Raw genomic sequence first — 24,498 nt, forward strand, 5'->3', positions numbered from 1 at the left:
CTTGCCACATTGACACAGAATCTGGTACACACCGGCCTTCCCCAAACCGAGGTCATCTTTGGCGCTCCCCATCAGTTCACCTGATGGTGGTGACATGTATGATTGCCAAAATATTGTACCCGTTGTACACTGTAGACCGACAGTACACCCGTGGATATTTTGATTATCAAATATGCTGGGACAAACTCAAGAATCACATGGATAAATAGTTTGATAATCTGTGTTAATAGCAACAGGGTTGTCTAAATTTAATACATCATGAAGCAAATTTCATATTCTATTAAAAGAACTGGTTGCAGACAATATCCAATAGATAATTCACAGTTAATTCAAAACTAATTTCTATTTTTTACCATATCACACAAGTTTTAATTTTGTTTTATTTTTGTTGTGGTTGCAGTACATGTCATTTATGCAACTAACATCATACAGCATCAGATCATTGGAAGATGAAAATGAGGCACTGAAGAACATGGACCAACTCTTGATCTACATCCACAAGTCTATCCATGCCATGTGCTCTGACTTAAAGGCTGGTAGCAATCTTCAGATTAGTAAGTATCACCAGTATTATAATTACATGATTTCTTTAAATGCTTTTCATTGAAGGTTTGTTTTTTAACTCTTATTTGTAAAGATACTCTGCTCCTTCAATTTCATTTTGTAGTTGAAACCTAACAAGGTGGAATTACTTCATTTGCTAGCAGTCTATTCCATAGACTATTTTTCTAATTTCCTTTAATATATTGGTAGTTACTAAGTTGTACCTGTAGAAAACATTGCAATTCTTATTGAGGTAATATTTCATTAAGACTTATCATTTGGTAGTTTGTTTAAGCCATCCAGATTCAAATGGTCTAGGTAGTTTTTAAAGAAATGTTTTGTTTTGAGAGATTATATTTATGTGGTTTACATGCCATATGATCATAAAAATGTTGTAAGCTAATAACTGTTTATTTACAAAAACACATACTTCATTCAAAAAGCCTAATTTCTATCTTTAGAGTAATCAGTTTACTTCCTCTGAAAATTTATTAACTAAAAATTCATTTGTAAGCATGATTTTGACCCATTTGAAACTGCATTATTTGAACTCTTATGCTTATTCAGTTCCCAGTTCTGATGTTAAATTTTGGTTGCCCTGATTTTCTGAACCAGATACTACATTTGATTATCCAAATAGACCACTAAGTAAGGAACTGAATAAATTGAAGACCTGAAGAATTTATATGAAAAAGAAAATGTTTGAGTAGGTCAAAGGTTTTATGAAATGATTTGTTTAGCAGCAAGAAATGAAATAGATTAGAGGAAAAATGCTCAAAACTATGTACAGCAAATGAGGTGCTGATTGAGTTACAGTTCAATATTTAACTTAGAATATTAGAATTTTAAAGAGGATATGTTTTTTTGTGTGGCCATCTTCCACAGCAGCTGTTAACATCTGTTAATATAGGTTATCTGTCTTGAGCTGACTGCAAGGTAATTAAAAACAATTACACCAGACACATTTCACTTTTATGCACAAAGCATCTTCTGTGGTACTGGTGTTTCTTTACATAGTCTGCAGCTTCCTCTCTTGCTAGCAGTGGTTGGTGTAGACAGGCTTCATTTCACATCTGCCGTTTTTGGCTTTTTGCATTATTTCCCGCACTGCTCTATTTATAATTGACTTTCTTAACTGTTTTTCATTCATCACTGCCATAGTGTTTATGTCAATCACAGATTGCCCCTCAAGCTGCCTCGAATGTCATAGATACGTCAGTCGGAATAGGCCTAAGGCATATCTGTGAATAGTGTTTGCTTTTATGTTTATGCTCAAAGGCGTAAAACATTTCAACATAATGTCAGTCTCAAAATTTTTTCAGTAGAGAATCCTTCAAATAGCAGGAAAAATAATGTTCATTATTAAGCAACACCGCATCTGCTGTAGATGTTTTCCAGCATCATTCAAATGAACGATACATGTTTGTTTAATTTGTTTTATTTCCTACTTCTAGACAAATCATTTCACAAAATATTTGATTGTATGTACTGGATTATTCCAAAGTCACTACCCATAGGACAAATAGGGTAAACTAGAACTCTACCAACAAACTTTCAGAGGTGGTAATATAGACAAGAAAACCAGTAAACAAAGGCTCTAAAGTCTTACCTTAAGAACTATGAGCACTTTTTCAGTAAATGAGATATGTTTCACAGTAGCAAAGATGAACAAGTGCTTGTATTGGTCCATTCTAGCATCTTTCACAATATGGAAAGTAATGAGTGTGCAGTACAAGAGATTGTTTCACAGTACCCAAGATAAAGAAGTACTCATAGTTCTTAAAGTATGTGTTTTAGAGCCCAAGTTTACTTGACATGTTTGCTTGTTTTGTTCCATGCCCCACCTCTGAAAGTTTGATGGTGGAGTTCTAGTTCACTTTATTTGTCCTCTGGGAACTTTTGAATAACCCTAAACATACAATCAAATGTTTCATAAAATAATTTGTTTAAAAATAATAAATAAAATAAATTAGAGAAACATTTGATGTCCTTCCAAATGAAGCTCAAAATCATTTATAACGAATGAGGTGTCAGTTGAAAATATTTGAAGGCTTCTCTATTGAAAAATATTTGAGACTGAAATTATGTTTGGACTTCTTTTACACCTTTAGGTATCACTGTAAACATAAACACCACTCATGCATATGGTCTTAGGCCTGTCCCAAATGGCTGACTGCTGTCTACAAAAATGACTGCTTCCTATTTCTCTCTGTTGTATTTGCAAGATGCTTGATGATACACTAATCACATTTTGTAATACTCATGGGGCAATGGACGAGAGATAGCTGTAGTGTTAATGAAAGAGAGTGCTCCTGTCACAACAGTGAATAAAATTGTTCATCATATCATGTGACTAGAATATTGTCGGATCTTGAGCTCCCTCTCAAAGTTACGCTGAAGTACATGATATACATGATGGGCAAAATCAGAATATTTGATCATGGGTATGGGACTTGCAGGCACTTGGTTTTTCATATGCCACCATCCAAAACCTACCTACACACATAATGTGAATTCCAGGTCAGTTCCTTTAATAGGCTTGAGGTTCATTTTGTCACTCACCCATCTCCAAATGAACTAGTGCATAACTTTTAATAAGTGGGATCTTGGAAAAACAATTAAACTGAGCAGGGAAGTAGGTCTGAAAGCACTTCAGATGTAATGACATCAAGAATAAAAAATGGAGATTTGCATCCCATTCTGCTTTAATCAAGTAACTAATCTTCGGAGGTGTAATAGTACTGGTGTTATATGCTTCTAACTAATTTAAACGGTCATTGAAAAACAGTAAATTTTGATTGTTCTAATGGAAAGTTTGCATATGAGAATAATAAATTTTCTGTTGCAGACATGGAACTTCTGAATGTGAGCGCACAGCTAGTGGTTGCAGGAGATTTATCTACAACAAGTTTCACTGTTCCTTTAGGGGCACCACCTCAAATACTAGCAAAAGTAAGTGAGAAATTAAGGCATATATATAATGCCACATTTATTTGAATGTCGGCATGCAATTCCTCATCCACATTCAAGAGAAACATTTATGTAGCAAAATCAGATCAGGTGTATTTTGAAAAATGAATAAAAACTAGGAACCTGCAACACTGTCACATCATGTAGTGCATTGGGATATACACAAGAATGTGTATCACAACCCATCTTACCTTACCGGCCCATGTAGCTCACTGAGGCACTCGGCAAATGCCGTGATTCCACTGCTCTGGCGAAGGCATGTCACCTATGTGGAGCTCGGATATCCATATACTTGGATTGTGCCCTTGATAGGGTCAGCCACACACAAATGAAGTTTCCATTGCACCAAATCACCACAGTGATGTGGTTACTATACAGAGTCATCTCTAAAGGGCTTGTGAATGGACAATTGGTAGGACCCTTTACTGTTAAGAGATCAGTGTGACAAGGATGTGCTTTATCCATGATTATATATGCACTGGTGCTTGAAACACTTCGCAGCAGCCTTCGTCCATGATTGACAGGGCTTAGTGGCATGTGGACACAGTTTTCAATGCAAGCACAAGAAATGTGCTTTATCCATGATTACATATGCAGTCCTGCTTGAAACACTTCTCAGTAGCCTTCGTCCATGATTGACAGGGCAGTATGAACATGGCCAAACTGGTTGTCTGAATATTCGCACTGGACTACATGCTGACTACATTACACCCTCCCAGATACAGGACAGTATAAAGTGTCTGGGGATCATGTTCACAAATGATGTGTGACACACAGCAGTGATGAACTTCAAGAGGTTGCTCCAAGTCACCTGGAATGGTGTCTGAGCAAATGGTTTGCATGCTTTAGACATGATTAAACGGGTCACCTACATAAACTTTACTTGGCATTACATAACCTCCACTACACACAGATACTTCCGATGCTGAGGACAGTCACTCGATGCCTACTGGCAGCATGTGGATACTTCTCAGTACGGAATTACTCTTCAAGATCCGATATGATGAACAATGTGCAACCAGTCAATAAAACTCTTCTTCACTGTTTATTGCATTGTCAATATATAAATTTGTCTGATGTTTTGGCCAGTACTGCAAGTGGCCTTCCTCAGGGCTGTGCTGAGCTGATTGCTGAATGAGAGATACTTTAGCTGAAGTCTCTCTCATTCGGCAGTCATCTCAGCACAGCCCTGAAGAAGGCCACTAGCAATAATGGCTGAAATGTCGGACAATTTTATATATTGACAATACGGACAACAGCACAGAAGAATTTTATTGGTAGTGACAATGGCTACAGTAGCCTTCACTTACAACATGCTACCTGGTACATAATAGTAAACAAGTCACCATATCCAACCTCCATGACATCAATATGCTGAACTCCCCATTATGCTATGTGTGTCAGGTTAGAGACAACAATGCCCACCATCTTATGTGTGGCCTCTCTGTGGAAGTGTGGTAAAGATGATTTCCTTCTTTCTAAGCATAGGACAACAAGCCATTAACCCTTTTTCTGTGCAGAACATATGACCCACGAGCCAAGACAAACACAGTGTCATGGCTATGTGCCCAAGTGGTGCATTATTTGCTTCACAGTGGCTTGAAGAATGTGCTGGACTTCTGGAATCAATTGCATGAACTACAAACAGTGATTGCAACCCATAGTACCAAAAATACTTTTCTAATTTGCTGGATAGCGCATTATCCTCAACGCAAGTGGCAGGTCCCAGGTATGATGATGCTGAACATGATGAAGAGGCGCACGGTGACCAGATTAAATGGTTATCTCCTTCAGTTCTACGAAATGTAATGTTCAGATGTATAACTGCCAGAGGGTTACTCCTACACTCACCCACCAGTGGAGATTTTCCTTTTCTTCCTCTCTTCCCTTTAGTTATTCAATAACACATACCATTTCCTTAGTGAGGAGTGCTTGGAGGATGATATCATCATAAACCCAAAAGAATATGTATTTTGTTTACTTTGAGTTGTTTCCTTTTCAAAGTGTTTTGATTCCTCTCCTACTTTTGAGTCATTAAAAAAAAAATAAAATAAAATAAAAAAAAAGCAGAGATGTGCCTGGCTACAACATGTGATACAATGGGAAGCAGTTTATCTCTGTTATTTGTTAGACTATTTGTGTAATACCACTTGTTATCACCTCTTTTCCTTAATAATAATGATAATGATAAAAAAAGTAGACTGCTGGGACAACAAACCCACATCCACTATGGTGTTATGGTTCGAATCCTCATCATGTTACTTCTTTTAGTTTTTTAGATGTCATTTCCTAGTTCTCATTGTTTACAAGAAGGACACCATTGTGGCACTTGGCAATAGCCTATCACATGACAGTGGGGTCCATTAAACTGCTTGCTTGTTTCTGCCAAGCATGCAGTACACAACCATGACTGGTCCAAGGATTAGACGTACCCAACAAACAGAGGACTCAATTCTTGAAACCACTCACCAATCACCTCAGTGAAGTACCCTTGATATTGCAAGGCAGTTTCAGAGCTCTCAAAGACTTGTTGTTGAAGTGTTGCACAATGAAGAACTGCATCCATATCAATAGACATTAACTCAACACCAGTAGCCAGAAGACCACATTTGACAAGTATAGGTTTGTAAACGGCTTTTGCACCAAGTGGAAGATAATGTATGTTTTGCAAATAACATGATATGGATTGACAAGTCTAGCTTCACTTGCAAAGGTTTTCAACCTCCACAATAGCCATTATGGGTCAGAACACAACCTACATGTCATCCGTGAACATGGATTTCAGGCATGCTTTGGCATAAACCAGTGGGCTGTGACCATGGGAGAAGTGCTTTTCGGCCCTAAACTGTTGCCGGACAAATTGAAATGCAGCCCTGTATCATATGTTTCTTTGCAATACTTTGCCTAATGCATTAGAAAACACTCCACCTAGCATTCGGTGACAGCTACGATTTCAGTATGATGGTACATGGGCACTTTTTGGAATGAATGTGTGTAACTATTTAAATGAAGCATATCCAGGGAAATGGCCTGTTCATGAGAGTCCAGTTTCTGGCCTCGGTGTTCTTTGGACCTTAATCCACTAGATGTTTGTTTGTGTGGACACTTTATGCAACAAGTTTATAGTATGCCACCCATGGAGGTACATGACCTAATATCACATGTGCATGCCGCTTCACCAAAGATGTATGTAATTATGTTGTGTAGAGTCCAGTAAAGTAAGATCCGGTAAGTGGCAAAATGTTTGCAAATACAAGGTGGTTGCTTTTAACATCTCTAAAGTGAACGTTGCTCATACGTGTACATACCCGCACTGTGAGGATAAGCCTGGACATCTAACGTACAAAATGAAATTATTGTTTGTATAAAAATACTTTGCATACTTTTATTCTATTATGTCATATGTGACAATATTCTGGACAAATAGAACAAAAGTTTTTAGAATGCAAAAGCTTGTAATGAGACTAATTTGTGGTGTAAATTCGAGAATGTCATGTAGAAACGTGTTCTAGTGGTTGGGTATTCTAACCACTGCATCTCAGTATATTTATTCCTTAATGAAATTTGTTGCAAGTAATAGGCCTCTATTTCCAGCCAATAGCTCAATACATACTATCAATACTAGGAATAAGAAAAATCTATGTAATCCACAGAATGACCAAGAATCACTTACCTAAGTTCAAAAAGGTGTCCAATATTCAGGAACCTACATTTTCAATAAATTGTCAGTAACCATTAAAAACTTGGTTTCAGATTAAGCACAGTTTAAACAAGCCTGAAAGATTTTTTGGTAGGAAACTCCTTCTACTTTGTAGATGAATATCATAACAGTGACCAGCTTAAGTAAAAATGTCTGCTAGATTTTATTTTTGACAGCACTTGGTCACAACAGTTAAGATTAGGTAATATGTGTATGATAAATTCATTAAAAGTGCATAAGTGTGTTTCATTCTGAACTGTGTATTAATTCTGTAAATATTAGCAGTTTGAGTTTACTGTAATGTATTAAAATATCTTGACAGTCTGCCGACAAATGGTCGAGGAATAGAGTATTATATGCAAATGTTCTATTTTCTTTTATGTTATAAATTCTGAAATGTTCCAAACTGATGAGAATCAACCACTTTTTGGGTCTAATGTAGATTTATTTAAAGGTACTGAAGATTAAATTTCCTTGTGATGTTTCACTTGTGAATATCTCTGTTGGATTGTTGGAATTTTGTAAGTGAATAAATATACTGTGAGACTTGGTTAATATACCCAGCTGCTTAAAGAGATGCATGTGTGTGAACCCCACACATAATTTTAATTATTTTGCCTTGTGCAATGAATACTGCTGCCTGAGTGATCTGTTACCCCAGAATATTACCCCATAAAATACCAGTGAATGAAAATATGATAAATATGTTGACTTACTTAAACGTATATCCCCAAAGTTGGCAATTCTACTTTTGGTAATAGTAGCTGAACCTAAATGTTTTAGTGAGTCTACTGTATGGTTTTTCCAGTTCAAGTCTTCATCAACAGGCACACCTGAGAACTCAGAACTTTCTACTCTATTGATTGCTTTTTATTGCTATAGTAGGTTAATAGGAGGTGGGATAGTTTTGACAGTACAAAACTGGATGAGCAGCATTGTTTTGAAGCCCATTTGTTCAAAACCAGTCAGTAACATTCTCAGTAACTATTTCCTGTGTTGTATTATATTCAGACAGAGCTAATTTTGCCTCCTGATTTAAATAAGATCTGAAGTCATTAACATACAGTAAGAACAAAAGTGGGCTGTTGATCGAACCTTGATGGACTGCCATTGTAATTTCTCCCCATGCAGATGATGTGGTATCCCTCTTTGCATAACTCAAAGAATGTAGGGTAATTTTCTGCATTCTGTTTTGTAAATAAGAACTAAACCAGGCATGTGCTGAACTAAGTATTCCATTAGAATTTAGATTCTCTATTAGAATAATATGACTGACACAATTTAACTAGTTTCTTGGTAACAAATAAGTAAACTACCATAAATAGTGTATAACTTCATTGTTTTAATACAGATTTCAGAAAAACAGCATAACTTTATATCAGAAACTTGCTTATCTACATTTGTTTATAGGCCTAATTCTCGTAATTCTCGTAACGTTTTTGGAGAATCAAACTTAATGTATCTTGTTTACTTGTCCTTTTTTTCATTCAATCGAGTGAAATATATAATAAATAGTGGATAGCTTCATTTTTGTAATACAGATCTCAGAAAAACAGTGTAATTTTAAATCAGAAACTTGGTTATATACATTTGTGAATAGGCTTCATTCTTGTAACGTCTTTTTGGATTTTCGGTAATTTAATTGATTTATTCTAGCTAAAGTATTATTTTTGCCATGAGTGAGAAGTGCCTGACTTGACGTAAAATTGTTAGTTCCGGGGTTTGGTGTGATGGATGCAGTAGTTTTTTTCATTGGGGGGACTGCAGCGGCGTGGGTGTCGGGAAAGGGGATCAGGCTCATCAGTGGTTATGTAGGATTTGCAGCTGAGATAGGAAGATAGTGGAACAGGAGGGGAAAATTGCTGCCCTTCAGGCTGAGCTAGATCAGGCTAGGAAAGATCTGGACAGGTTAAGGAGGGAGAAGGGCAAAGAAAGGTGGGAAGTGGCAATAGGTAACAGAAGGAACAGGCCTAGAACTAAGTCTGACAGTTTTGTGGTGAATGTCAAAAATAAGTTTGACCTGTTGCTTCAGTTAGAAACTGTGAGCCTCAAGGAGCGGTAGGTGTAGACAGGACACAACAAACTTTCAATAGGAAATTGAAAAAGAATGTAGGAAAGTCATCGAAAAGGAAGAAAGTTTTGTTGTTAGGCAGTTCTCATGCCAGAGGTGTAGGCCAACTTCTGCAGGAGGAATTAGGACCAGAATACCAAGTCACAAATTTTTTCAAACCAAGTGCTAGTCTGTATCAGGTGACAGAGGATTTAGGTTCACTCTGTAAAGGATTTACCAGGGAAGACACCGTGGTTATTGTGGGAGGACCAGGGAACAGTATCGACAGAGATCCTGGCTACAGTATAGAGTGTGACCTGGTAAAGATTGTGTCGGCATCGAGACACACCAATGTTGAATTTGTATCTGTCCTGAGATGCCATGACTGGCCTCATTTGAACTCTTCTGTTGGGAGAGTTAATTTGGCTGCTTGGGTCGGGTGTGGGGGCTCATATTGGTGTGGTTCCTGTTGATTCTCTCAGTAGGTGGGACTATACCAGGCACGGCCTACATCTCAACAGGAAAGGGAAGGGTAAACTGGCTGGGGTAATAGCAGGAAATTTAAGGGGGGGAGCCACTGCCATGAATGGTAAAATACCAGTGGTTACAGGTGTTGGAGCAGCCCCTTTTTTAGGATAGGTAAGACAGAAAGATGTCAAGTTCTACGAGAGGTCAGGATTGAAACAAATCTTCAGTTTAGGAATGAAATTAAACAGCACAATTCTAGCACATTGGATCACCAATCACAGCTGTCAATTATAAATTTTCACCAATCACCAGAAATTTTATCTCCACCAAGTTGTATCTCAGTCCTAGGTAATTGCATTGATGAATTAAAGTCACCCAACCCAGTTGACATAATCTGCCTCTCTGAACACCATGTGACCACTGGTACAGGAACTAGGCCTAAGCACAATGAGAAACTCAGACAGGAGAGTACTGCAAATGTTAGAATAAGGAAAGGTTCTCATAAAAGTATAATTAAAAATAATGTAAGTATATTTCATCAAAATATTGGGAGTTTAAAGAATAAAATAGATGAGCTTCTGGTTTGTTTAGAAGATTTAGAAGCTGAGGATGAAATAGATATACTATGCCTGTCTGAGCATCACATTGTTACTGATATGGACAAGGTAAAAGCTCTCTGCACATGTAATTAGAGAAAATATGGGGAAAGGAGGAGTTGCCATATATGCCAAAAGTTATCATTGTGCAAAAAGTATAGAAACAAAAAAGTTTTGTGTAGAGAAACATATAGAAGCATGTGCCTGTGAGCTTAAATTAAATAAAGGCACATTTATAATTGTAACTGTATATAGGTCGCCATCGGGAAATTTTCATCTATTTCTGAAAATTTTGGACTCCTTGTTGTGCTATCTGTCAGATAGGGGGAAGCAAATTATTATTTGTGGGGACTTCAATGTAGATTCTCTGAAAGAGGGTAATAGGAAAAATGACCTTGAAGTATTACTCGGTTCTTTCAATTTGACACCCGTTATTGATTTTCCTACTTGGGTGGTAAAGGATAGCAGCTCACTGATAGATAACTTCTTTATAGACCAAGATAAGTTTAACCAGATAAATGCTCAGCCTGTTGAGAATGGTCTTTCTGATAATGGTGCACAGCTAGTTACAATATATGACATAGCTCCATTCAGCAGTACTAAACAGTCCTCCAAAGTAGTACATTCAGTCAACGATTTAACAATTGCAAATTTCAGGGAAAGCCAACAGCAGTTAGACTGGGATGAGGTGTACCATGAACCTGATGCCAATTTAAAATATAATTTATTTCATGACACTTTTGTAAATGCATTTGAAAACTGCTTCCCCAAGAAAATAGTTAAATATACTCGTAAGAAACCATGTAACAAACCATGGCTTACTAAGGGTATAAAAATATCTTGTAACCAGAAAAGGGAAATGTATCTGACTGCAAGAAAGAGTAGTGACCCAGAAACTATCAAACATTATAAAAACTACTGTGCTATATTAAGAAAAGTTATTAAAAAATCCAGAAGTATGTGTATCATGTCTGAAATCAGCAACTCTGATAATAAAATTAAAACAATTTGGAATATTATTAAAAGAGAAACAGGTCAACCAAGAGCACACGAAGACAGTAGTACCATCAAATTAAATGAAAACTTTACGGACAAAAAGTCAGAAGTTGAAAATATTTTTAATAATCATTTTCTAAATGTTGTGGATATAGTAGGATCCAGGTGTTCATTAGAAGATGCTAGGCTGTTAATGGAAGAGGCCATATCTATGCAATTTGATACAACTGAAATCTCACCCACTTCTCCCTCTGAAATTAGGAAAATAATAAACTTGCTTAAAAGCAAAAACTCACATGGAATTGATGGCATTTCCAGCACAATACTAAAAGCTTGTTCTCAACAGATAAGTAAGATTCTCAGCCACCTGTGTAATAACTCTCTGGAACAGGGCATTTTCCCTGATAGACTGAAATATGCTATTGTTATACCTTTGCATAAAAAAGGGGATAGATCTGATGTCAACAATTGCCGTCCAATCTCCCTTCTAACAGTTTTATCCAAAATTTTTGAGAAAGTAATGTATTCAAGAGTAGCTTCACCTATCTGTAAAAATGAAGTACTAGCAAAATGTCAGTTTGGTTTCCAGAAAGGTTTTTCAACAGAAAATGCCATATATGCCATCACCAATCAAATTTTGAATGATCTGAATAACCGTACACCACCCATTGGGATTTTTTGTAATCTCTCAAAGGCATTTGATTGTGTAAGTCATGAAATTCTGCTAGACAAGCTCAAGTATTGCGACATGAGTGGGACAGTGCACTAATGGTTTAATTCTTACCTAACTGGAAGAGTGCAGTAAGTTGAAATAAGCAGTTCTCATAACATGCAAAGATCAGCACATACCTCGAACTGGGGATGGGGTTCCACAAGGGTCAGTCTTGGGTCCTTTGTTGTTCTTAATATATATTAATGACTTGCCATTCTATATTCATGAAGAGGCAAAGTTAATTCTCTTTGCTGATGATACAAGTATAGTAATCACACCTGACAAACAAGAATTAACTGATGAAATTGTCAATAATGTCTTTCAGAAAATTACTAAGTGGTTCCTTGTAAATGGACTCTCACTGAATTTTGATAAGACACAGTACATACAGTTCCGTACAGTAAATGGTATGACACCATTAATAAATATAGACCTTAATCAGAAGCATATAGCTAAGGTAGAATATTCAAAAATTTTAGGTGTGTCCATTGATGAGAGATTAAATTGGAAGAAACACATTGATGATCTGCTGAAACGTTTGAGTTCAGCTACTTATGCAATAAGGGTCATTGCAAATTTTGGTGATAAACATCTTAGTAAATTAGGTTACTATGCCTATTTTCACTCATTGCTTGCATATTTTGGGGTAATTCATCACTGAGGAATAAAGTATTTATTGCACAAAAGTGTGTAATCAGAATAATAGCTGGAGTCCACCCAAGATCATCCTGCAGACATTTATTTAAGGATCTAGGGATATTTACAGTAGCTTCTCAGTATATATACTCTCTTATGAAATTTGTTATTAACAACCAAACCCAATTCAAAAGTAATAGCAGTGTGCATAACCACAATACTAGGAGAAAGGATGATCTTCACTATTCAAGATTAAATCTAACTTTGGCACAGAAAGGGGTGAATTATACTGCCACTAAAGTCTTTGGTCACTTACCAAGTAGTATCAAAAGTCTGACAGATAACCAACAAGCATTTAAGAAGAAATTAAAAGAATTTCTGAATGACAACTCCTCCTACTCCATAGAGGAATTTTTAGATATAAATTAAGAAAAAAGAAAAAAAAATTATAAAAAAATTGTTATATTAACTTAATTATGTTGTTAAATTAACTTAATTATGTCATGTATTGGAAAATTTGACTCGTTCCACATCATTACGAAATATCGTATTCATGATCCATGGAACTAGTATTAATCTAATCTAATCTAATCAAGCTGGTGATATTTTATAACTTAAAGATTTTGTTAAGTGCTCAGTAAATGTATTTATTAATAGATGACTCAGTAGGATGGCTCTTTATCCAAAGCGTGAATGGCTAAGTATCCCATTAATTCATAGGTGCGTAACAATCATGGAGTATGTCACCTTCTCAAAAATTTTAAAAATTATCAAGGAATGGCACTGGGCACATCTCTGAAATCAACCTTTTTATAGAGAAGTCTAAGTACGGCACATTTCAAATTGTCTGGGAAATCATCCTGAATTACTGATGCATTATGTAAGTGACTAAGAGTGTAACATTTTTTAGGGCCACAACTTTTTAGTGTCATTTTTAAGCTGGCTTTAAAATCTTCAGTAGTCAGCCTTAGTGTTTCTGATCTGTATATGGAACTAAGTCATGTGATTCACTAGCTGTGTGTCATGATCTGACAATCCATTTAGCACAGGGTAGGCATATACATCTTTAACTTCTTTCAATGCTGTGACATAGTCACATATTAACACAGAGATCCAGAAAGTGTAGATTTTTTTTTTTATTTCTGTCAACTTTTGGTCCTTAGACTATCAGTTTTGGTCAGCAATAACCATCTCCAGATCTGCAGCAAAACCTGGCAATGAAATACAATGAGTAGAATGTTTATGTTTTAAAACAATAAAATATGTCATAAGGAAAAGTGCTATTTTCATAGATGTGGAAACATGCATTTAAAATATGATGAGGCATACCCATTGTACAACATGTCATAATATAACAAACTCATAGTGGTGTTGTCACAAAAAAAAAACACAAAATCAGCTTAGCATTGGCACACATATTTAAAATATGGTTTAAACTAGACCACAGTAGTGGCAGAATAATACTGTTCATAACAAATTGGAGTACAGTAGCCACAATGTATTTTTGTGTTGTAAGCTCATTAGGTGGTGCTACTATAAATCGACACATATTTGTCAATTATAAGATTGTATAGAATATATTAAAATGAGAAATAAATGTAACAAATTAAAAACATGAGTAAAGTTAAATTTAAAATTGTTAAAAAGATAAATGATTATATGGCAATATGTGATTCTGAGATGCTCCTGTGGTCATTTTAGATAAAAATAATGACATATCCAAGAACCAGCTTCTGGAGCTTATAAGGTAGGAAGGAAGTGAAATGGATGGAAACAAAAGACTAAAGTAAGTAGTCAGTACCTTCTGTTGGTGAAGCCACCAGAATGCAGCATAGGTGAAGAATTCCAAGACAAACACAGTAAACTAATAGATGTATTTCATTTCCCATGCTTTGCTGCAGATCTGAAGATGGTCACTGATATCCAAAACTGGTAATCTGATGGGCAAAAGTTTTGTGACCATTGACGGAAATTTATTCTTAAACATCTGCTTGTTGTCTGAATATTTCTATAAGGATACTACTATTTTGAGCAATTCAGGTAGGGAACTAAATTATTAGTGGTTAACAGCATCTCTAGATCCTTCAAGAAATTTACATTAAAATCACCTTAAATTAATGCTCTCTTCCTTCTGCCTGACTGTAAACAGAATAATTCATCAGAATTTTTCATGAAAATTTCCCAACTACCAGACTACTATAACAGTCACAAGAAGCTGTTGAGATCGGAATGTCTAAGAACTTTAAATGAGACAACAGCTATTCTCTTAGTGGCACATGGAAATTGGTGCACAATGTTGAAAGGTTACAGAGATATAAACTGAGTTATCTATGCTCTAAGAAAATTAATGTTGCTACTAATGGTCTTCAGTCACAGGAATTGACATAATCTATCTTCAGTAACATATGAAAGTTCTGCAACATTGTGACATCTTCATGACATAATTATGTCAACTACGTGTGAAAGTACCACATGGCTTATTACTACATCAGTTTTCTCCTGATGGTGAAGACAGAAGAAGTCACAAAAAATTCTCATATTCTGCAGAGATATCAGACTATATGTTGCATTATGTCAGTTGTCTGTAATAATTGGGGGTTGAGTTCCTTGTGATCACACACACGTTAACTGAGCAGTGATTCCAAGGCTTCTCTTAATGTATGTGTTATAATTTCTGCCTATCCATGTGTGAGAGTTGCACTTGTTGCTGCTCGTGCATAAATTTTGGTTCTCATACTGGTGTTGAGAACAAAAGCTGTGCTCATGCATCATTCTGATTTGTGTGTGAAACACTCATTTTACTTAAACATTTCTATAACTATTTGTTAAGATGCATTCATTTGGCTGAAGAATGTTCTCCAGCTTATTTTCATTTAGGTGACCAGTAAATATATTCTCAAATTCATTATTTGAAGGTAAGTGTTCTTTCAGAATCAAAGACATAAGAAGCAAAAAGTGTTCATCAGAAGGGTTATGGCTAAGAAAGAAACTTATCAATCATTTACATTTGAATATTGAGACAAAATCAAACACTAGAAAGTCCAGGAAGCAATAATAACAATATAGGCTGGACAGATTGCTACTCACCATGTAGAGGAAGCGTTGAGTCACAGACAAGCACTATGAAAAAGAGTGCTAAAATATTAAAGCTTTCAGACAAAGTCCTTCTGCAATAGAAAACATGCAGACATCATTATACAAGCACAGCTCACACACACACACACACACACACACACATCGCCGGTGTCTCAGGCTGCTAGAGCCCACACCGGGCTGTAGAGCCATAGGACAGCGGCCCTGTGTGTGGCAGTTATGCTTATGTGAATGAGTATGTGTTTTCTACTGCAGAAGAAAAACTTTGTCTGAAAGCTTAAATGTTTTAGCATTCTTTTTCACTTTACCTGTATGTGAGTCAGTAGCTATATGCTGAGTAGCAATCAATTCTTTCAATATTGTTGAATACTGAGGCACATACATATAAATAAAATGATATATACCTGTTGTTACAATTCCTATAAATCGCAGTGATTGACTGCTATAAATCAGTTACTTCAAATACTGTTAGTGCTCCCATGTATAAAATGTGAATATTCCACCTAGCCATATTCCATTTACCTCTAAATTTTCTGCAGTACTGTAATGTTTGTTTTTTGGTAGCTTGTAATCTATAGAAGAATTAATTTGGGGTAAATAACATTTCTTTTGCAGTTGCAGTTTAGTGGTGGTATCACAGTAGGCAGTGACAAAGACAGCTTGTGTCTAGGTTCTGCCAGTTTCCAAGATGATTACCTAACATCTCTTGCTCAAAAGAAAAGGGTTCCTCAGTACCTCTCACCACTCTCAGACAGGTAGGACATATTTAATTAGTTTTGAAAAATCTATGATGCCAGAAAAGATAAGATTACTAGTATACAACATGTTATGTAACTTCATTGATGGTACAAAGTTTGATACGGTACTTGAAAATCAGTTTTTGTCATTCTTTGTCCTCACAGCACTGTTGGGTCTGAATGTCCTGCATTTCATTTTATTCACCAACGTATCTCACTTTTGTCCCCAAGGAAGGAACTAAGAGTTATCAAAGATAGGATAATGCCATTTTCTTTTAAGGGCTATAACTCACTAGGCATCCTGATTGTGACAGCCTGACTGTGGCAGCCAATAGAATAATGATGGTTCATTGTAACCCATGCACTATAGTCTGTTTCATTAATGATGGTGGTTCATGCAGGTCAAGATATGGACTGCCAGTTCCAAGTGATAATTGCAGTACAAGCATATATGTGCTTTGTGCTTGAAAAAAGCATGTATCCTGCAAACTGAATCTCTCGTTTGTTTATTTAGAATTTGTTGCTTACCACTTACATCAGTGATGACAACTTGGAACAAATGGAATAAAAATTTGCTAAATAACTTGTTACAGTCACATTTAATCCTTGCATTGGCTATGACATTCACAACAGAATGCTCAGAACACTACCGAACACTCATTGGCTGTTGGAGATTGTGTAATGTAAGAGCACAGGCAAGCCAAACTCAACTGCCATCATTTGTGACTACAAATATAGGCAAGTATGATTTCCTGACTGCAGGAGCTATTAAAATATGTGGGTTTGCACGCTGATCAGCCAGCTCTGCTCAAGACAGTTTTGAGCAAGGTGTCTTATGGAGAATGTATGTGGATGTCTACAGTCTCTGCATGCTAGTCAAAGCAGGCAGACCTTGTTTGAAGCCCAAAACTAAATCTGTGAAGACTTTCAATACGGGGAAATTTGTTTGTGAAATTTAAAGCCAAAAGGCAATTTGGGATGTGTTGTGTAAAAAAATACAGTGAGCATGATGTGAAGGGAAGAAGATGGGAGTGAATCACAAATATCATGTGTGAAGAGAATTGGATTGAAAATGAAAAGAATGAATTTGATAATTGAAATATATAATAATTGAAATATATAATTACCACTCAAATGCAATTCTGTTTCCCCATTAGAGCAGATTATCATTTGTAAAATAATCTGCAGTAAATCCCCATATACTGATCATCAAGTCTCTCTGCTTGCAGAACCTGGGAGAATTTCAGCTCTGGAGCATCATATAATGTGTCTTCAAATCTATAGCAATTTCTTTCTTCCACATAACTATGCACAACACATAATGCTTTTATTGTACCAATCACAAATTCTTCTCAAACATACATTGGGATATGAGAAATTCTCCTTTATTTGCCAGGATGTCAAATGCACATTCTATAAACTGCCTAGCCCGAGACAGTTGGTGGTTAAAGATTCTTTTGTTGTTTGTTAATCTCCATCCTACATAAGGAAGGACACATTAAATTTTCAACATACACCAAATGCCTCACTCTGACAGTGACATGACATTGGTGACATTGGTTCATATGGGACTTTTCTCCCATATTCATTAATTTTTATTGACGAGTTAGCCATGCAAAATTGATTCTTTAAGAACAGGTGTGTCACTACATTTTCCAAAAGGTTATGAAATTATTGCACTGACATTCTTGCATAGTTAAAAAAAATGATCTGAGTAGTTTTTGAAGATTTTTAAAATGATTTGTAAATAAGCCCTTTTTGTGTCATTCTAGAAGTATATGACGAATCCAATTTCTTTTTCTTCTTTTTTTCTGTGACAAAAGGTAAGTAAGCAATGACAACATCTTCCAAATCCATCTTGCTCAGCTGATCAGTCATGACTAACCATCACTGGCTAATAAAGCTGACCAACTAAACTGGCTGCTCAACATTTCAGCTGTCTCGTCCAGGCTACCACTGCAAGGCTGCCTAGTGCATTATAGCCCTGAATGCATTTGTCAGCAGTACTAAATGTTTCAGCTCCAGAAGGTAAAAACTGGCCAGAAATTCTGTCTCAAAGTGATGCAGCTTTCTCAAGTGAATTTTGCTTTTGATATCTCCACATGTGTATAATTGGATAGATAAAAAAATCTGCTCACCACTTGGCGGCAGGAGAAAAAACATATAAAAGTTAAGGAAATGTGCAAGCATATGGAACCAGTGGTTTCCCCTTCTGGGAGAAGGGTTGAAGGGGAAGGAAGAGAGATGGAGGAAAAGAACTGTTGACCTTTAGGAAATGGGGAGCATTGCGTAAAAGCTGCTGAGAACCCTGGGTCTGGTAGGATATACAAGGACTGTAAACAGCATCAGATGTTGGATGATCACTGTGATGCCACATAGGTGGAACTTACTCATGTGGGACGACATTATTGGAATCTGATAGCATTTGAAATGGACCTCATTGTGGGTCTCCATTTGACAGGCAGGTCAAATTGTGCAATCAATATCCATATTTGTGGGGTGTTAGGATTTAATAGTGGCCCACTGTTGTGCTGCAGATTAACTTGAGATTAGGCATATCCATCATTAAGATTCTTGTCAATGTCTGATCACCACAAGGGATGATGCTGTGCTATGCACCAACCATACTGTAACCCCTATACATCTGCACCCAGCATCCGAAAACAGGTAATGGGTTCCCTGCAACACTCTGTGTCATCTACACCATTATTTGGAGACTAGCAGCAGCTGTACTAAGGAATTACTGCCCCATGAATAGGCTGCCATTAACACCATAAAACAAATGGCTGAATTTGGAGTGGTGGTGTGACCAGGAAGCATCGACTGCTGGTGAACAGTGTTGCCTTGTGTTCAACATTGAATCAAGTTTATGCACTGCCATAGATGTCCATTGTCAGAAATTATGGTCATGAGTTGAGGAAAGGTTCCATTCTTCCAATGTCTTGAAGAGCTACAGCAATGTTACTCCTGGTGTCATGGTGTGGAGAGACATTGGATAGTAGTGATTGAGGGAAGTCTAATGTCCCAATGATACATCACGGACATCCTGCATCCTCATGTGACAGCATCATGGTGTCATTTTTCAACAAGACACTGCCAGTCCACATTGTCATGCTCCTATATGAACTGTCTGTATGATGCTGAGGTACTCCCAAGGCTACCAAGATGCTCATATCTGTCCCTGATAGAACATGTGTGGCACCAACTCAGATGTCAATTCCATATCAGTGCCAGTATCCAATCCATCAAGAACCAGTTACAACAGTTGTGCACCATCTCATCCCAGGAGTGGATACAACAGATTTATGAGATACTTCCCAACAAAATCACTGCAGGCATCCAGCCCGGAGGGTGCAGTTTTAAACTATTATCTGTGCTTATACTGCAAAATTCTTCATAAATTTGACTCAGCTTTCTAATCTCTGCAATAACATCAGATACCCTTTCAACCCGTGAAATTGCATTTTGCTTCCTCCTCCCTTCTGGGTTCTTCACTTTTTTGTCAGGGACTGTTGTTGTTGTTGTGGTCTTCAGTCGTGAGACTGGTTTGATGCAGCTCTCCATGCTACTCTATCCTGTGCAAGCTTCTTCATCACCCAGTACCTACTGCAACCTCCATCCCTCTGAATCTGCTTAGTGTATTCATCTCTTGGTCTCCCCCTATGATTTTTACCCTCCACACTGCCCTCCAATACTAAATTGGTGACCCTTGATGCCTCAGAACATGTCCTACCAACCGATCCCTTCTTCTGGTCAAGTTGTGCCACAAACTTCTCTTCTCCCCAATTCTATTCAATACTTCCTCATTAGTTATGTGATCTACCCATCTAATCTTCAGCATTCTTCTGTAGCACCATATTTCGAAAGTTTCTATTCTCTTCTTGTCCAAACTATTTACCGTCCATGTTTCACTTCCATACATGGCTACACTCCATACAAATACTTTCAGAAATGACTACCTGACACTTAAATCTATACTCGATGTTAACAAATTTCTCTTCTTCAGAAACGCTTTCCTTGCCATTGCCAGTCTACATTTTATATCCTCTCTACTTTGACCATAATCAGGGACTGTATGTGGCATAAATTGTAAAGATATTAAAAGTATAAAATAAGATTTTGTGAGCTGTTCCTGGTTTCAGTTTTGCTATGATCCTTAAGGCTGTCTTTGGCAGTGTGAAAATCATTTTGATATTAGTTTAGTAGGTCCCACCTCTCAGTACTAGTCCACAAGACAGGAAATGGTACTACAATCCAAAATACACAGCCTTAGGGTTTTTGAATTAAGTTATGGAGTCAGTCCTGACGAAACTCTACCATCTGGTGAGCAAGATGTATGAGACAGGTGAAATACCCTCAGACTTCAAGAAGAATATAATAATTCCAATCCCAAAGAAAGCAGGTGTTGACAGATGTGAAAATTACCGAACTATCAGTTTAATAAGTCACAGCTGCAAAATACTAACGCGAATTCTTTACAGACGAATGGAAAAACTGGTAGAAGCCAACCTCGGGGAAGATCAGTTTGGATTCTGCAGAAATGTTGGAACATGTGAAGCAATAATGACACTATGACTTATCTTAGAAAATAGATTAAGGAAAAGCAAACCTACATTTCTAGCATTTGTAAACTTAGAGAAAGCTTTTGACAATGTTGACTGGAATACTCCCTTTCAAATTCTAAAGATGGCAGGGGTAAAATACAGGGAGCGAAAGGCTACTTACAGTTTGTACAGAAACCAGATGGCAGTTATTAGATTCAAGGGACATGAAAGGAAAGCAGCGGTTGGGAAGGGAGTGAGACAGGGTTGTAGCCTGTCCCCAATGTTATTCAATCTGTATATTGAGCAAGCAGTAAAGGAAACAAAAGAAAAATTTGGAGTAGGTATTAAAATCCATGGAGAAGAAGTAAAAATGTTGAGGTTTGCCGATGACATTGTAATTCTGTTAGAGACAGCAAAGAACTTGGAAGAGCAGTTGAACAGAATGGACAATGTCTTGAAAGGAGGATATAAGATGGACATCAACAAAAGCAAAATGAGGATAATGGAATGTAGTCTAATTCAGTCGGGAATTAGATTAGGAAATGAGACACTTAAAGTAGTAAAGGATTTTTGCTATTTGGGGAGCAAAATAACTGATGATGGTCAAAGTAGAGAGGATATAAAATGTAGACTGGCAATGGCATGGAAAGCGTTTCTGAAGAAGAGAAATTTGTTAACATCGAGTATAGATTTAAGTGTCAGGAAGTTGTTTCTGAAAGTATTTGTATGGAGTGTAGCCACATATGGAAGTGAAACATGGATGATAAATAGTTTGGACAAGAAGAGAATAGAAGCTTTCAAAATGTGGTGCTACAGAAGAATGCTGAAGATTAGATGGGTAGATCACGTAACTAATGAGGAGGTATTGAATAGAATTGGGGAGAAGAGGAGTTTGTGGCACAACTTGACTATAAGAAGGGACCAGTTGGTAGGACATGTTCTGAGGCATCAAGGGATCACAAAATTAGGAATTGGAGGGCAGCATGGAGGGTAAAAATCATAGAGGAAGACTAAGAGATGAATACACTAAGCAGATTCAGAAGGATGTAGGCTGCAGTAAGTACTGGGAGATGAAGAAGCTTGCAGAGGATAGAGTAGCATGGAGAGCTGCATCAAACCAGTCTCAGGACTGAAGACAAAACAACAACATATGGAGATAAACTCATTAACATAAATAGGGTGGATATTAATTTTGTTGGACATGTGGTCAAACTCCTGCTTCCATGAAATCCTCTCATTTATTCATAAGACCAAAAACTTATGTCCCGAACAGTTCTTTGTCCAAATTTCATCATTCATAATATTTTGTCTGTCTGGACCACTTGTTTTAAAGTTAATAATATACGAGGGCAGTTCAATAAGTAATGCAACACGTTTTTTTTCTGAAACAGGGGTTGTTTTATTCAGCATTGAAATACACCAGGTTATTCCCCAATCTTTTAGCTACACAACACTATTTTTCAACGTAATCTCCATTCAATGCTATGGCCTTACGCCACCTTGAAATGAGGGCCTGTATGCCTGCACGGTACCATTCCACTGGTCGATGTCGGAGCCAACGTTGTACTGCATCAATAACTTCTTCATCATCCGCGTAGTGCCTCCCACGGATTGCGTCCTTCATTGGGCCAAACATATGGAAATCCGACGGTGCAAGATCGGGGCTGTAGGGTGCATGAGGAAGAACAGGCCACTGAAGTTTTGTGAGCTCCTCTCGGGTGCGAAGACTTGTGTGAGGTCTTGCGTTGTCATGAAGAAGGAGAAGTTCGTTCAGATTTTTGTGCCTATGAACACGCTGAAGTCATTTCTTCAATTTCTGAAGAGTAGCACAATACACTTCAGAGTTGATCATTTGACCATGGGGAAGGACATTGAACAGAATAACCCCTTCAGCGTCCCAGAAGACTGTAACCATGACTTTACCAGCTGAGGGTATGGCTTTAAACTTTTTCTTGGTAGGGGAGTGGGTGTGGCACCACTCCATTGATTGCCATTTTGTTTCAGGTTTGAAGTGATGAACCCATGTTTCATCACCTGTAACAATCTTTGACAAGAAATTGTCACCCTCAGCCACATGACGAGCAAGCAATTCCGCACAGATGGTTCTCCTTTGCTCTTTATGGTGTTCGGTTAGACAACGAGGGACCCAGCGGGAACAAACCTTTGAATATCCCAACTGGTGAACAATTGTGACAGCACTACCAACAGAGATGTTAAGTTGAGCACTGAGTTGTTTGATGGTGATCCGTTGATCATCTCGAACGAGTGTGTTCACACGCTCCGCCATTACAGGAGTCACAGCTGTGCACGTCCGGCTCGCACGTGGGAGATCAGACAGTCTTGCTTGACCTTGCGGCGAAGATGACACACGCATTGCCCAACGACTCACTGTGATTTTGTCCACTGCCATATCACTGTAGACATTCTGCATGCGCCTATGAATATCTGTGATGCCCTGGTTTTCCGCCAAAAGAAACTTGATCACTGCCCGTTGTTTGCAACGCACATCCGTTACAGACGCCATTTTAACAGCTCTGTACAGTGCTGGCACCTGTCGGAAGTCAATTAAACTATACGAGACAAAGCGGGAATGTTTGAAAATATTCCACAAGAAATTTCCTGTTTTTTCAACCAAAATTGGCTGAGAAAAAAAATGTGTTGCATTACTTATTGAACTGCCCTCGTATGTTCTGCCTTTTTTTAAGCTGTCTCACTTTAAGTGAGCTCTCACCTTTTAGTAAAACTTGGAACCTCCCACTAAGGCTCAGCTCACTGTCCGCAAAACGGTCAACAGATATGTTATTGGCATACATAGTGATCAGATTCTTATTATCTAGAGGACTTGGGTAGTGTTTTACTGTCATACACACAAGAATGGATGTAAAATGGAGGACTGAGTGATAGCAAAATTTGTATTTCTTGATCTCATCTGTCTACTCTCTAGTACTTCTCATTATCATGTAAAACTTCTGTATACTGTTGTCTATTGTTTAAACATGTCTCTAGTAATTCCACAAGTTTTTCAGTGACACCACTCACTGTAACTTTCTCCAAAAGTGCATTGTGATGTACTGTGTCCAAAGCTTTGAGAGATCCAAGAATACTCTTGCTATTTGGGAATTTTCAATTATTTTTTCATCATGCATTAGGCAATCAGCAATGTTGCTGACATGGTACTCCAACCAATTGTGCAGCCATGCTGGAAATCATGTAGTGTATTAACATTGCTGTTGCTATCATCTTCCTTTGAAGGATCTGGGTATTGCCTGTTCTGAACCCACCAGCAAAATCATTCTCATCTTTCCTGTTTAGCTGAAAGATGATTTATTCTAGACAGTACTGTCACCATTTTGTGTTACTTATTCCACTTTCTGGTGATGACTGCTTCTCCTTTCATGTCAGCAGATGCTGGAATTGAAGTTGCACTGCACATGTTCACTTGTTTCATTTTCT

At 37.4% G+C, this 24,498-nt stretch overlaps 1 protein-coding gene across 1 annotated transcript in view; it reads left to right on the top strand.

The window, feature by feature from the left end:
* The window catches only part of LOC126091843 (uncharacterized), a 443,987-nt gene that overhangs the window by 337,046 nt on the left and 82,443 nt on the right, over window positions 1–24,498 (top strand). Inside the window, exons 24-26 of the mRNA XM_049907099.1 lie at window positions 401–554; window positions 3,392–3,495; window positions 16,380–16,519. Of these exons, the coding sequence (XP_049763056.1) occupies window positions 401–554; window positions 3,392–3,495; window positions 16,380–16,519 (398 nt within the window). The remainder of the gene's footprint in view (window positions 1–400; window positions 555–3,391; window positions 3,496–16,379; window positions 16,520–24,498) is intronic.

Source organism: Schistocerca cancellata, chromosome 7 (assembly GCF_023864275.1).
Source record: "Schistocerca cancellata isolate TAMUIC-IGC-003103 chromosome 7, iqSchCanc2.1, whole genome shotgun sequence".
Classification (NCBI taxonomy): domain Eukaryota; kingdom Metazoa; phylum Arthropoda; class Insecta; order Orthoptera; family Acrididae; genus Schistocerca; species Schistocerca cancellata.